Source organism: Pelophylax lessonae (genome assembly GCF_965119305.1).
Source record: "Pelophylax lessonae genome assembly, chromosome: 13".
Taxonomy (NCBI): domain Eukaryota; kingdom Metazoa; phylum Chordata; class Amphibia; order Anura; family Ranidae; genus Pelophylax; species Pelophylax lessonae.
This window is the reverse complement of record NC_138780.1, coordinates 21,203,624-21,220,155: the sequence shown is the minus strand read 5'-3', so window position 1 is coordinate 21,220,155 and position 16,532 is coordinate 21,203,624. Positions and strand designations below refer to the sequence as shown.

The 16,532-nt window shown below is 41.9% G+C and overlaps 1 protein-coding gene across 1 annotated transcript; it reads right to left on the bottom strand.

The window, feature by feature from the left end:
• Positions 1-2,202: 2,202 nt before the first annotated feature.
• Positions 2,203-3,138, bottom strand: LOC309569298 (olfactory receptor 5V1-like; the record flags this gene model as incomplete). The annotated part of the gene is made up of 1 exon (XM_082275081.1): positions 2,203-3,138. The coding sequence occupies one exon, from the start codon at positions 3,136-3,138 to the stop codon at positions 2,203-2,205; it is 936 nt and encodes a 311-aa protein (XP_082131207.1).
• Between the last annotated feature and the right edge of the window lie 13,394 nt (positions 3,139-16,532).

The window sequence follows — 16,532 nt, the reverse complement described above, 5'->3', positions numbered from 1 at the left end:
CCACCCAGCTGCCACATTCATAGAAGCTGAAATACCATTTCTATCTGGAATTCTATCTATCAATAGAGGATCCTATTCCATTAATACACGCTGTAGTTCAGCTTCTATGAATGGTGGATCTAGGTGGAAAGGGCATAGTCAGGGTCTCTTGATGAGAGCCTGTGACAGCCCCTTGGTTGTATTAATCCCCATCGCAGCAGATTACAGTGGCTGGGTGGGGGCAGGATGGATGAGGATTACTACTAAAAGAAGAGGAATCAGCACAAGGGACACAACCTACATACTGTAGGTTATGTCCCCTGTGCTGATTTTTCTTCACTGGAAGATTACAGTGGTAGGGATGGGTGGCATGTCCCTTGTGCAGATTTTTCTCTTTTTTACTTTTGCCTGCACCTAAGCTTTAAAAATACCATTGAAGGGCTTTGTAATATCTGTTGATGAGTGCTAAAAAATACCTGTATACAAAAAGAAAAAAGGGCACCAGGTCAGAAAAGGAAGTATTAAAAACAAGGTTTATTGCTGAGCACCCACATAAAAGCAGGCCAGGGTCAATGTGATGGCAGGCAATGGCAAAGGCACGCAATCCCCAAACGTTGGTGGACTGGAGGGTGATGCGGGACCCGGGATACCAGCACCAGATGTGCTGCTGAGGACCAAAAACGGAATCAGCACAAGGGACACAACCTACATACTGTAGGTTATGTCCCCCTGTGCTGATTTTTCTTTACTGGAAGATTACGGTGGTAGGGATGAGTGGGATAGTTATGTCCCTTGTGCTGATTTTTCTCTTTTTTACTTTTACCTGCACCTAAGCTTTAAAAATACCATTGAAGGGCTTTGTAATATCTGTTGATGAGTGCTAAAAAATAACTCCTGTGCCTACTCTGCAGTGTTACCCCAAGCATCAATATCTAGTTTAACTTTGTGGACTACAAAACAACCCCCCCCCCCCCCCATGTGATGGAGAGAAGGAGAATGAGTGAGCATTGCCACTACCAAAATCATCAGGTAAGAAAAGCGAACAAAGTCTGAAAAAAAGAAATCGAATTCAGCCACCACATTTAATATGGTGCTTTTCCACTGCATGGAACCGAACGGTTCGGCTTTCTTTTGTGCTTTTCCACTGCATGGTACCGCACGGTACGGTGTAGGAACGGTTCGGTACGGTACGGCGGCGCTTTTCCACTACATGGAACCGAACGGTACGGCTCTCTAATGGCACTTTTCCACTGCAAGTACCGACTCGGCTCTACTCGGCCCTGCTTGGCCCGGTTTGCTTTTCCACTGCTGGTACCGCATGGTACGGTGTTGGAACGGTTCGGTACGGTACGGTATGGTTTGCTTTTCCACGAAAGTAGTACTAAAGTGGGTGGGATGTGGGTGGGATAACAACGATTCTTTGACCAATCAGTGGCTAGTAGTGACTACATGCAAAGGATTGTGGGATATGGTACCGGCATGGTACCTCTTGGAACCACAATCGAGGTGGTACTGTTTTTGAGAGCCGTACTGTCCGGTTCCATGCAGTGGAAGAGCGCCGCCGTACCGTACCGAACCGTTTCTACACCGTACCATGCGGTACCAGCAGTGGAAAAGCACAAAAGCGAGCCGAACCGTTGGGTTCCATGCAGTGGAAAAGCGCCATAAAACAGTACCACCTCGATTGTGGTTCCAAGAGGTACCATACCGGTACCATATCCCACAATCCTTTGCATGCAGTCACTACTAGCCACTGTTTGGTCAGAGAATCGTTGTTATCCCACCCACTTAACTTTAGTACTACTTTAGTGGAAAAGCAAACCATACCAAACCGTACCGAACCGTTCCAACACTGTACCATGTGGTACCAGCAGTGGAAAAGCAAACCATACCAAACCGTACCGAACCGTTCCAACACCGTACCATGTTGTACCAGCAGTGGAAAAGCAAACCATACCAAACCGTACCGAACCGTTCCAACACCGTACCATGTGGTACCAGCAGTGGAAAAGCAAACCATACCAAACCGCACCGAACCGTTCCAACACCGTACCATGTGGTACCAGCAGTGGAAAAGCAAACCAGGCCAAGCTGGGCCAAGCAGGGCCGAGTAGAGCCGAGCCGGTACTTGCAGTGGAAAAGTGCCAATAGAGAAGTGCAGGATTTCAGATCTTTTGACAGGTCCAATTTTATATTGTGTTATATGGCACCACATTGACCAATTTATTTATAACTCTTCATGGCCAGTCTCCTTTTCAAAGTCCCTTTAACATCTTTGTTCCTGATACTATAGATGATGGGATTCAGCATTGGTGTCACCACAGTATAAAGCAAGGAAATTGCTCGATCGCGATCTGGGGAGTAGCTGGACTGAGGTCGTAAGTACATAAAAGCAATGGTACCAAAGTAGAGCGAAACCACAGCCAGATGCGAGCCACAGGTGGAGAAGGCCTTATACCGTCCTTTGTTGGAGCGAATCTTCAGGATGGAGGAGATGATGTTGAAATATGAGATAAGAGTCAACAGAAATGAACAAAGAGCAATGATCCCACCGGAGATGTACACAGCAACTTCGTTGAAAAAGGTGTCCCTACAGGAGAGTCGGAAGAGTGGAGGCATCTCGCAGAAGAAGTGATTGACCAGCTTTGACTTGCAGTACGGGAGCTGGAAGGTCAAGACTGCATGGATCACAGAGTTCAGGAAGCTCAAAGTCCATGAGAAAGCAGCCAGAGAAATGCATATTCGTTTGTGCATGATAATTTGATATCGTAAAGGGTGGCAGATGGCCACGTATCGGTCGTAGGCCATGACGGCTAAAATGATGCACTCCGTTGCTCCAAGAGCCAGGGAAAAATACATCTGTGAGGCACATCCTAGGAAGGAAATACTTTTGTCCTGAGATAAGGTATTCACAAGTATTTTAGGCACAATGGTGGAGGAGAAGCAGATGTCAATGAATGAAAGGTTGGTGAGGAAGAAGTACATCGGAGTGTGCAGCTGGCTGTCAATCCTTACAAGTACAATGAGGAGAACATTTCCTGACAATGTGATGGTGTAAATGATTAGGAATATTAGGAAGTATATGACTTGAAGGTACGGGATGCTTGATAGACCAAGAAGGACGAAGGAGCTCATGTAAGTTTGGTTATTTGGTTCCATCACCATCTTTAAAATGTACCTGTGAAGGGCAAAAGATGCAACTGAGAACTGCTTTATCTGTTAAAAGATTTGTAATTCCTTTAACCACTTGCCGACCGCCACTTGCTCGAGCTCTACTACGGCAAAGTGGTTAGTTCCCATCCAGCGACGTAGACCTACGTCGCTGGACTCCTCCCCTTGTGGGCGGCGCTCGCGCGCCACCGGAGGCTCGCTCCCACTGTATTCAGTCACAGCGGGAGTCGGGCCAGGGGAGGAGCGGCGGCGATCGCCGCTGCTCTTCCCCGATCGTCGGGGAATCGAGTCTGGAGATCCGCCCGCTTGTGTAAACAAAGCCGGCGGATCTCCTAAGTCAGTGGTCCTCAACCCTGGTCCTCAGGGCCCACTAACAGGCCAGGTTTGCAAGATAACTGAAATACATCCCAGGTGATATAATTTGCTGCTCAGTGATTGCAGTACTCTAGTCTGCATCTCACCAAGGTGAGTTAGTGGGCCCTGAGGACCGGAGTTGAGGACCACTGTCCTAAGTGACAGACAGTGACAGATTGCAGGGTTCAGCATAGCTGAACCTGCGATCTGTCCCTGTGTCACTCAGTCACCTCCCCCCACACACGTTATTAAGCACCAGGCATACATTAACCCCTCCCTCTCCAATAAAATGAACCCCTTCCCTGCCAGTGTCATTTTTACAGTAACAGTGCATATGTATAGCACTGATTACTGTAGTAATGTCACTGCTATCCCCAAAAGTGTCAAAAATGTCAGTCAAGGGTCCGATCTGTCCGCCGCAATGTCGCAGTCCCGCAAAAAAATTTGCAGATCGCCGCCATTACGCGTTAAAAAAAAAAAAACACCAAAAATGACAGAAATCTTTCCCTTAGTTAACTTTTGCGCAAACCAATCAAAATACGCTTATTGTGATTTTTTTTTACCAAACATAGGTAGCATAAAACAAATTGGCCACAAATTTTTAAAAAATTTGATTTTTAAATTTTTTTTGGGGGGGGGGGGGGGAATTTCATATAAAAAAATGTTAAAAATATTATTTTTTCAAAATAAACGCTCTTTTTTTGTTTATAGCGCAAAAAGTAATAATCGCACAGGTGATCAAATACCACCAAAAGAAAGCTCTGTTTGTGGTGAAAAAAAGGACGTAAATTTTGTTTGGGTACGGCATCGCACGACCGTCAGTTAAAGTCGCACAGTGCCGAATCGCAAAAAGTGGCCCAGACGTAAGACAGCAAAATCCTCCAGTGCTAAAGTGGTTAAAGGACATAATCACCTAACATCAGGTGCTTTTCCCCACAGAATCACTCTCCTGGTTTCTATCTACCGTTCCTCTTCTGGGTTGAATGACAACCAGCAAAGAGCAGTGGCCAGGAGCCAGAAGAACTAATTCTGTGGGGGACAGCACCAAATATCAGGTGTTAGTGTCCTTTCAATTCAAGGCTAGAAGTCAGAGCAGTGAGTCTGCAGGGAACAGCACCACATGTTAGGTGATTATAGCAGCCAGAGCTGTCACTTACATACTTAAGGGAGGAGTAAGGTCAAAGCTCTTTTGACCATACTTCTCATATGGGTCACGGGAATGCACTGACTGTAGATCTGCACTCCTGTGACCAAAAAGCAGTAATCAGTGCTGGTGCAGTAATCAGTGCTATACAGTATATATGCACTGTTACTGTAAAAATGACACTGGCAGGGAAGGGGTTAATTTTATTGGAGAGGGAGGGGTTAATGTATGCCTGGTGCTTACTAACGTGTGGGGGGGGGGAGGTGACTGTGTGACACAAGGACAGATCGAGGGTTCAACTATGCTGAACCCTGCAATCTGTCACTGCCTGTCACTTAGGAGATCTGACCGCTTGTGTTTACACAAGCAGGCGGATCTCCACACTCGATTCCCCGACGATCGGGGAAGAGCAGCGGCGATCGCTGCTGCTCCTCCCCTGGCCCGACTCCCGCTGTGACTGAATACAGCGGGAGCATAGTTACCCCTTGTAATGAAGGTTAATATCTTTGCAATGCTTATTGCTTGACTAAAAAGCACTGTTTTTTCTTTAATCTTTTAAGTTTTAACAGTTTTTTTCTGTATATATATTTATTTTTACTGTAAATATATTTACTTTAATTTGTTCCTAGAATTTGGTTTTAAATGTATTTTTATGAGTGCTTCCAAAAAAACCCCTAAATATCCCCCAGTCGCATGACTGTATTGGGAACTTTCTCTTCCTCTCGGAGGAGATACTAGCTTGTCACATTCCCAAGACCTACGGGAATCCTGTGTTTCTCTTTTTGGATATTGAGCTTGCTAATTACATGAAGGGGAAAACCGTTTTCCTGTCCCTTCCTCCTCTGCATGAGATGAAGAGAATGCAGGATGCAAGTAATCAAGCCTGCTTCTGTTTGACTTGGCATTTTAGTGGTCATCAAATTTAGTGCCACTGAAAAATCAGTTCTGTCAAAAAGAAAACCCTGCAAATAAAAAACATGTGAATTCAGAGGTTTCCTACTGAGTCAGTGCAGTGCTCTAGACCATGGGTGTCCAACCTTTTGGCTTCTCTGGGCCACATTGAGTGTAGAGAAATTATCTTGGGCCGCATATAAAATATATACTATAGTTAAGGTATATAAGTAATAAAACGCCGCCGCGCCATTCCCATGCTGTCGCGCCCACCCCCCCAGCACTAATTTAACACAACTAGTGGATGATCCCCTCTAAGGCTGCCTCTGTGGCCATGCCCCCGACTTGACTTCCTTCCTCCCCAGCAAAAAAAAAAAAAAAAGTCAGGGGCCGCATGCAGCCCCCGGGCCGCAGGTTGGACATGCCTGCTCTAGACTATTACAATATAAATCAAATAGCATAAATAAAAGTATAGAGAGTCCCATAAAGGGGCAAGAGTGCTCAAAGTTGGCACACGTGGATGATCAAATGCTAGAATTCATCCACCAGTATTGCAAGCCTCTCACCTCAAAGAGCGACCCCCGAGTTAACAGATGGGTCTAATCCAGGGGATGACTGGTAACTTTCGGCCCAGGGGGCAAGCACAAACCAGAGGCGCTTGGTGCAGGGACTCGGCCCCCTCCCACTCTCCCTCTTCCTGGCCTCCTCCTCTCCCAGGCTGAAGCTCCACTCCAGGTACTCTCTACTCATCAGCCGAATGTGGGTTACCGACCTGGCCAGTAGGGGGTGGTTAGGGAGAGCTGGGACAGCTCGATTGGGGCTGGCCAGGGGAGGAGGGTCTCCAGTGGGGCATGGAACCGGCTTCTGGCCAGGCACAGTTACACCATCCATGCTGGGGGAGAGGCGTGTGCTCTGCTCTGGTCTTCAAAACGCACTCAGTAGGTCAGCAGCAGAGACTTTTTTCTTCTCTTCACCAGGAATCCTTTAGGCATGTCTGTGGCAGAAGTGGTGCAGCCTTTTTATGGGGCATCAGAGTGGCCCAGGGGCCAATTTCCCCCTCTTGCCCAGTCCTCCCCTGGTCTTATCATGCTGATCACCTCCAAGGCAGACGATGTACAACCCTCCAGCACAGATCACCACCAGTCAGGCCAGATGTATCAACAAAAGAGGACAGATCGAGAGCAACCAAAGCGTCCCTCCAGGCTTGTCACTCCAGGATGTCATAAAAATAAAGCATACATATAGTGCTCACCGTTGCAAATAAAGTGCTTTTACCACCACACCATACCACCATACCACTATACCACCATAGTTTTAATGTATACAATTGCTTACATAAGGAGCGCTGTAACCCAGTGCCTGGTGATTCCAGTGTCTTTAGATCTATGAAGAACTGAAGAACAGGATGACTTGGATGATCAACCTGGAGGAGAGGGAACTGGTATTCTTGTATATAACGTATAAATTAAATACCCCATGTATTATCAATTCCCTTAAAAACAAAACGTATTTAACCACTTAAGGACCGCCCGCCGCAGTTATACTGTGGCAGGCAGCCCCTTCTGCGCAAACGGACATAGGTATACGTCGGTCGCGCACCTGCAGCTAGGGGGCGAGTGTGCGCCGCCACGCTCCCGCCCCCACTCGGGCAGCGGGACTCTGATGCACGGGGCAGGCGGCTCCGATTGCTGCCTGACACCCGCGATCGTTCCCCGCTGAGAGAGAAGGACGGGCAGCTGTTGTAAACACAACTGACCGTTCTTCTCCCTGGAATGATCATAGAGCTCCTGTGATCCTTCTATATAGGAACACAGGTCTCTATGATCATTTCACAAGCCACTCCCCCATACAGTTAGAAACACTCCCCTAGGCTCACATTTAACCCCTTGATCACCCTCTAGGTTAACCCCTTCCCTGCCAGTGTCATTATTACAGTAACAGTGCATATTTTTAGCACTGATTACTGTAGTAATGTCACTGGTCCCCCCAAAAGTGTTAAAAATGTCAGTTAGGGGTCTAATCTGTCCGCAATGTCACAGTCCCCCTAAAAATCGCAGATCACTGCCATTACTAGTGAAAAAAAACAAACAATAAAAACATACATTTAACCCCTTGATCACCAATAAAAGTTAACCCCTTCCCTGCCATTGTCATTAGTACAGTAACAGTGCATATTTTTAGCACTGATTACTGTAGTGATGTCACTGGTCCCCCCAAAAGTGTAAAAAATGTCAGTAAGGGGGTCCAATCTGTCCGCCGCAATGTCGCAGTCCCACTAAAAATCGCAGATCGCCGCCATTACTAGTTAAAAAAACAAAAACAATAAAAATGACATAAATCTTTCCCGTAGCTAGTAGACGCGATAACTTTTGCGCAAACCAATCAAAATACGCTTATTGCGATTTTTTTTTTTACCAAAAATATGTAGCAGAAAACAATTTGGCCTAAAATGTTAAAAGATTTTGATTTTTAAATATTTTTTTTTGGGAATTTCATATAAAAGAATGTGAAAATTTTTTTTTTTCAGAATTGTCGCATTTTTTGTTTATAACGCAAAAAATAAAAATCGCACAGGTGATCAAATACAACCAAAGGAAAGCTCTGTTTGTGGGAAAAAAAGGACATCAATTTTATTCAGGTACAGCGTCGCACGACCGCGCAATTGTCTGTTAAAGCAACGCAGTGCCGAATCGCAAAATAGGGCCTGGTCAGGAAGGCGGCAAATCCTTCCGGTCTTAAAGTAGTTACCGTATATACTCGAGTATAAGCCGAGTTTTTCAGCATGTTTTTTCATGCTGAAAATGCACCCCTCGGCTTATACTCGAGTCACTGACTGGAGTGTCTTTTTAAAAATGGCGCCGCTCGGCGCCGACGTGTCACTGCGCATGTGCCGCATGCCCGGAAATAGCCGAATGTGTTCGGCTTTTCCCGATCATCGGTGGCGCATTTGCGGTGACGTATGGCGGCGCCGGGTGGCGCGATTTTTAAATCGAAGACGGCGCCTCACCGACAGGTAAGTGAGATGCCTCCGCAGCCCCTGTATTTCCTCATGCAGTGCTGCGGGCATGGTACAGGACATTCTCCTGTACCATGCCCGCAGCACTGCATCTCCTGTGCCATGCCTGTAATTACTGTGCCATGCCTATACCTACTGTGCCATGCCTATACATACTGTGCCATGCCTATACATACTGTGTCATGCCTGTACATACTGTGCCATGCCTGTAATTACTGTGCCATGCCTATACCTACTGTGCCATGCATATACCTACTGTGCCATGCCTATACATACTGTGCCATGCCTGTACATACTGTGCCATGCCTGTAATTACTGTGCCATGCCTATACCTACTGTGCCATGCCTATACATACTGTGCCATGCCTGTACATACTGTGCCATGCCTGTACTTACTGTGCCATGCCTATACCATCACCTGTACTATGCCTATACCATCACCTGTGCCATGCCTGTACCATGACCTGTGCCATGCCTGTACCGTGACCTGTGCCATGCCTGTACCGTGACCTGTGCCATGCCTGTACTGTGACCTGTGCCATGCCTGTACCATGACCTGTAACATGCATGTACCATGACCTGTGCCATGCCTATACCTTCACCTGTGCCATGCCTGTACCATCACCTGTGCCCTGACCTGTGCCATGCCCTTACCATGACCTGTGCAATGCCTGTACTATGACCTGCGCCATCTCCTGTACCATGCCCGCAGCCCCTATTTTGTGTCTCGGGGTGGTCCAGTTGGGTCCAGTAGCTGCAGCATTTCCCACCCTAGGCTTATACTCGAGTCAATAAGTTTTCCCACTTTTTTGTGGCAAAAGTAGGGGTCTCGGCTTATATTCGGGTCGGCTTATACTCGAGTATATACGGTAATAAATGCATTATTTTTTCTATTTTGCGAAATTTAGCACTTAAATATATTTTTTTTGTTGTTGTTTTATTGCAATGTTTTTTTTTGTTTTTTTTTCACACGCCAACACTGCAGCAGAGGGATTTCGGTGAAAAGAAGTCAGAAATATTTGTAAAACTTTGAAAATATTCTTAGTGTGCCTTTAGTCACAGGATCATCTCCCTCTGAGACAACGTTACAAATTGTCTAAATTCCCAAGCTTGCAAAATCGCATGGCAAGCGTAGCTTTCCCCTCATTGTTATTGTGTACGTTCTTAAAATATCACGTGCCTAAACCGTGATTTTTTTTTTTTTTTTTTCCGCTTGTGCAAAAAACAGAAGCAGTTCTCTGGGGTTATCCTAGTTTTCTAGCTTCCTTCTATATACTAATGTTAAGGAGGGGCCTGTGGTATTAATGCTTACCGAAATTAACCCTTCCTGTACTGGGCTGGAGCTGGACCAATATGTAAAAATTGCCATACCTAAACTTTGGCAAGAAAAAGCACTTCAAAAGCAATTTTTAAATAAAAAAATAAATAAATATTAAATATTTATTAAATATTAATTTAAAAATAAATTAAATTAAATAAAAAAATAAATAAATATTAAATATTTATTAAATATTAATTTAAAAATAAAATTTAATTAAATAAAAAAATAAAATAAAATAATATAAAATTTTAAATATGTTGTGTGAATAGGCAAATGTAACAAATATAAAGTAAAGGCGTTATCTCAATGTGGCTGCAAAGGTGGAAATGCACTTTTAACCAGTTGCCAACCAGCCGCCGTAGCTATTTTTTGGGCAAACCGACGTCAGTCCGTGCGCCTGCAGCTAAGGGGAGAGCGAGCGCCGCCGCCGGCGAGCTCCCGTCCCCACTCGGCAGCAGGGACTCCGATGCACGGGGCAGGCGACTCCGATTGTCACTGACACTGAGAGAGAAGGACGGTCGGCTGTTGAAAACACAGCTGACCGTTCTTCTCCCTGGAATAATCACAGAGCTCATGTGAACCTTCTATATAGGAACACAGGTCTCTGTGATCATTTCACAAGCCCAGCCCCCCCCCCCCCCCACAGTTAGAATCACTCCCCTAGGCTCACATTTAACACCCCCCAGTGTTAACCCCTTCCCTGCCAGTGTCATTATTACAGTAACAGTGCATATTTTTAGCACTGATTACTGTAGTAATGTCACTGGTCCCCCCAAAAAGTGTCAAAAATGTCAGTTAAGTGTCCGATCTAAAAAAAAAAAAAAAAACATAAATAATGCTGCGCCAAACTAAGTTTTTTAAAATGAATTTGAGTAGGAGTTTATTAGTGTTTTTGGATATTTAATTGCGCTGCTTTCATTCCTTTTGATTACGTTTCCGATCTGTCCGCCGCAATGTCGCAGTCCCACTAAAAATCGCTGATCGCCTCCATTACTAGTAAAAAAAAAAAAAAAAAAGTAAAAATGACATAAATCTTTCCCCTAGTTTTTAGATGTGATAACTTATGCGCAAACCAATCACGATCTGTCCGCCGCAATGTTGCAGTCCTACTAAAAATCGCTGATCGCCGCCATTACTAGTAAAAAAAAAAAAAAAAAGTAAAAATGACATAAATCTTTCCCCTAGTTTTTAGATGTGATAACTTATGCGCAAACCAATCACGATCTGTCCGCCGCAATGTCGCAGTCCCACTAAAAATCGCTGATCGCCGCCATTACTAGTAAAAAAAAAAAAAAAAAAGTAAAAATGACATAAATCCTTCCCCTAGTTTTTAGATGTGATAACTTATGCGCAAACCAATCACGATCTGTCCGCCGCAATGTCGCAGTCCCACTAAAAATCGCTGATCGCCGCCATTACTAGTTAAAAAAAAAAAAAAAAGTAAAAATGACATAAATCTTTCCCCTAGTTTTTAGATGTGATAACTTATGCGCAAACCAATCAATATATACTTGATTTACCAAAAATATGTACAAATTTGCCTAAAATTATGAAAAAATTAGATTTTTTAATTTTTTTTTATTGGGAATGTTATATAGTAAAAAAAAAAAAAAAAAAAAAAAAAAAAAAATATATATATATATATATATATTTCATAATTGTTGCTCTTTTTTTGTTTATAGGGCAAAAAATAAATTTTGGAAAAAAATGATATAAAAGATCGCGGAGGTGATCCACAAAAAAAAAAAAATTGTGGGGAAAAAAAGGACATAAATTTTATTAGGGTGCAGCGTCACACGACAGCGCAGTTGTCAGTTAAAGTAATGCAGCGCCGTATCGCAAGAAATGGCCCGGTCATTAAGGGGGTAAATCCTTCCGGTCTAGAAGTGGTTAAAGTACTTTGTCCCAGCACTGGCTGTAAGAAATGTCCGGCAGGGCGTTCCTATATGTGTGGGAAAACATGTTAGGGCTACTCTGACACCTAATGCTGCAGGAATTTTGGAAGGGAGCCCTGTGATGAGTCTCTGAAAAATGAAGCATGAATTACTTTCACATAGAGGTCATGTAAGTGCTATTTTTTTTTTTTATGTTTTAAATGGGTTGGAGAATGGAGTTTTATTTGATTTTCTACTTCCTACTAGGCAACACATAGAATATACAGTATTTCCATTGATTTAAATGCACTGCTTCCTTTCCCAAGATAGAATATAATTTCAATTTAAAAGAAAAATATTTTTTTTTTCTAAAAACATTTTCCATGACTTTAAATGTCTTTAGAAAAAAAAATATGACATTTATATGTGACAAAAAATTATTTATATAATGATATATATTGATTTATATCAATATATGTGACAAAAAAATTATTAAAAATGTATATGTGACAAAAATGATTTATATAATGATATATTAATGATTTTTATGACAAAAATAAGACATTTACATTAGTATTTCAAAATATGACATACTAATGTCTTAACTTACATATAAGCTCCCACTTTAAATGTTTTTAGAAAAAAAATATATGACATTTAGTTTGTCCTAACTTACATATAAGCTCTCATTTCATAGCCTCCATATTGTTTTATTGGCTGAAGTCTCAGCATCTGAATATAATGTTTTAAATGGGTTGGAGAATGGAGTTTTATTTGATTTTCTACTTCCTACTAGGCAACACATCGAATATACAGTATTTCCATTGATTTAAATACACTGCTTCCTTTCCCAAGATAGAATATAATTTCAATTTAAAACAAAAATATTTTTTTATTTCTAAAAACATTTTCCATGACTTTAAATGTCTTTAGAGAAAAAAAAATATGACATTTATATGTGACAAAAAATTATTTATATAATGATATATATTGATTTATATCAATATATGTGGCAAAAATGATTAAAAATGATTAAAAATTTATATGTGACAAAAAAATTATTTATATAATGATATATATTGATTTATATCAATATATATGACAAAAAAATTATTAAAAATGTAAATGTGACAAAAATTAATTATATAATGATATATAATGATTTATATAATGATATATTAATGATTTTAATGACAAAAATATGACATTTACATTAGTATTTCAAAATATAACATACTAATGTCTTAAGTTACATATAAGCTCTCACTTTAAATATTTTTAGAAAATAAATAAATAAATAAATAAAAAATATGACATTTAGTTTGTCCTAACTTACATATATAATATAATGTTTTAAATGGGTTGGAGAATGGAGTTTTATTTGATTTTCTACTTCCTACTAGGCAACACATCGAATATACAGTATTTCCATTGATTTAAATGCACTGCTTCCTTTCCCAAGATAGAATATAATTTAAATTGAAAACAAAAATATTTTTTCATTTCTAAAAACATTTTCCATGACTTTAAATGTCTTTAGAAAAAAAAAATGACATTTATATGTGACAAAAAAATTATTTATATAATGATATATATTGATTTATATAATGATAATGATATATTAATGATTTTTATGACAAAAATAAGACATTTACATTAGTATTTCAAAATATGACATACTAATGTCTTAAGTTACATATAAGCTCTCACTTTAAATATTTTTAGAAAATAAATAAATAAATAAAAAATATGACATTTAGTTTGTCCTAACTTACATATAAGCTCTCATTTCATAGCCTCCATATTTTTTTTTTGGCTGAAGCCTCCGTATCTGAATTTTCATCACAATCTTCCCCTATGGGTAGGTTCAGTACTGAACAAATCTAAAAGTAACATTACCCTTTTTATAGGATTTTAAAGTAAGGCAAGTGACTAGGTAGAGATTTCGGGAGGTCATCTTTTTCCCAGTGCAATTAGAGGTCCCTGTGCCTGAAGCTCCGATTAAACCTCTAATTGGAGTCCCTGCAGTATTCCATAAACTTATTGTAAATGATTTGTAATGAGGAAACACTTAAGTACAACCAAAGAAATATTTTCTGTATATTATAAAAATAGTAAATATAGTGAAATATGTAATTGAATGCAATTAAATTTTGATTGCAGTTTAAAGTAATCAAAGTCAAATATATGTGCACCCGATAACATATAGGATTTATCACGTTAATATTATTTAAGAGTAGTTTTTTTTATTTAATTTTTTATTTCAATTTTCCATTTTTTATTTATTTTAAATTTACAATACATAATGATAAATTATGGCAATATAGTATATCATAATTGAATGCTTATAATTTACATAAAATGTACATACGTTTTTAACATCTATATAGGTAACACGAAAAAAAAAAGTTTTGGAAACAAACTGGCGCTCTCCTTCTCATGGCCACAAGTATTAGCAAGAGCGGAAATGATCAAACTATCTGAACGTATCTATCACACACTTTATGACTAGAGTTGAGCGAACACCTGGATGTCCGGGTTCGGCGGTTCCGGCCGAACTTGAAAAAAAAGTCCGGGTTCGTGACCCAGACTTAAAGCGGAGTTCCACCCAAAAATGGAATTCCGCTTTAGGTATTCTGACCCCCTGACATGCCACATTTGGCATGTAATTTTTTTGGGGGGGGAGCGGGTATCTAGTTTTGACAGGTACCCGCTCCCACTTCCACTCGGAGCGCCGCGGCGCCCTGAACGGAAGTTCTCCTCTCCCCCCTCCCTCCTTGCAATCTTCTGGGACATGTCAGAGGTCCCAGAAGATTGCCAGCCAATCAAGACGCGCAGCGCGACTCGCGCATGCGCAGTGGGTACCCGGCTGTGAAGCCGCAAACTGTCACAGCCGGGTGCCCACAGCAGTGATGCCGGCGCCGCCGAGACCAGAGGGAGAGGATCAAGGCTTGGGGCGGCCGCATCGCTGGACCGTTGGACAGGTGAGTGAAATGGCTGGAACTCTGCTTTAACCCAAACTTGACCCCGATCCCGAACCCCATTGAAGTCAATGGTGACCCGAACTTTTGAGTACTAAAATGGCTCTAAAAAAAACATGGAAAGGGCTAGAGGGGTGCAAATGGCAGCACAATCTTGTTACGAGCATGGCAAGTGCTCTGCAAACAAATGTGGATAGGGAAATAACTTAAAATAACATAAAAAAACATAAATTGGTGATTTTTGAATAGCAGATTAGAACAGCACTGTGTGTAAACGCTGTATGTCACAGTAAAATATGAAGGAAAAAATGTTTTTGTTTTTTTTAAATCCAGATTAAGCAGACACATATGCACTGAGCTTGCATTAAATGGCCGCTGCACACCGCATGGCCGCCCACCTAAGAGACTGATAAAAAAAAAAAAATTTCTCCCTCCTCACTGGGCTCAGGTCAGGGCAAAAAGATCGTGCACTGCACCCCCACACAATAAAATCGATGTAGATCGCTGTCTGATTAAAGAAGATTCTTCTGTCCTGTGTCCTATTCTTTCCCTGAAAGCAATCTCCAGCCTGTCCCTACAATAATCTCCTATCTCTCCCTCAAACCAACAGAAGCAGGAACCTGTCCCTACATTTGTTAGAGCAGAGTGACGTGCGGCGATACGTGACTCCAGCTTATATAGAGGCTGGGTCACATGCTGCACTGGCCAATCACAGCCATGCCATTAGTAGGCATGGCTGTGATGACTTCTAAGGGCACACTAGTTAAACGCTTGTTGATTGGCTGCCCTGCAGCTGTTGAAACCGCGCCATTAAAACCGCGCCAAAACTACCGAACAACGGACTGTATCCCGAATATACAGTAAAATGTTCGGGTCCGTGTCGGGGTACCGAAAACCCAAAAGTCCAGTACGATCCCAAACAATACAGTCCGTGTTCGCTCAAACCTATTTATGACACTGCATATTTTTAAAAAAAAATTGATTTTCTGGGATATACCATTGTCTCCAATACTGTAACACATTTGTATATTTCTCTTTTCTCTTTAATTATTAATTTATTCACCAATACAACTCTTATACAGACTTCTCACCATACATATACACTATATTACCAAAATTATTGGGACGCCTGCCTTTACACACACATGAATTTTAATGGCATCCCAGTCTTAGTCCGTAGGGTTCAATATTGAGTTGGCCCACCCTTTGCAGATATAACAGCTTCAACTCTTCTGGGAAGGCTGCCCACAAGGTTTAGGAGAGTGTCTATGGGAATGTTTGACCATTCTTACAGAAGCGCGTTTGTGAGATCAGGCACTGATGTTGGGTGAGAAGGCCTGGCTCGCAGTCTCTGCTCTAATTCATTCCAAAGGTGCTCTATCAGGTTGAGGTCAGGACTCTGTGCAGGCCAGTTAAGTTCCTCCACCCCAAACTCACTCATCCATGTATTTATGGACCTTGCTTTGTGCACTGGTGCGCAGTCATGTTGGAACAGGAAGGGGCCATCCCCAAACTGTTCCCACAAAGTTGGGAGCATGAAATTGTCTAAAATGTCTTGGTATGCTGAGGCCTTTAAGAGTTCCCTTCACTGGAACTAAGGAGCCAAGCCCAACCCCTGAAAAACAACCCCCCACCATAATCCCCCCCCCCTACACCAAATGATTTGGACCAGTGCACAAAGCAAGGTCCATAAAGACATGGAAGAGTGAGTTTGGGGTGGAGGAACTTGACTGGCCTGCACAGAGTCCTGACCTCAACCCAATGGAACACTATTAGGATGAATTAGGGTGGAGACTGCGAG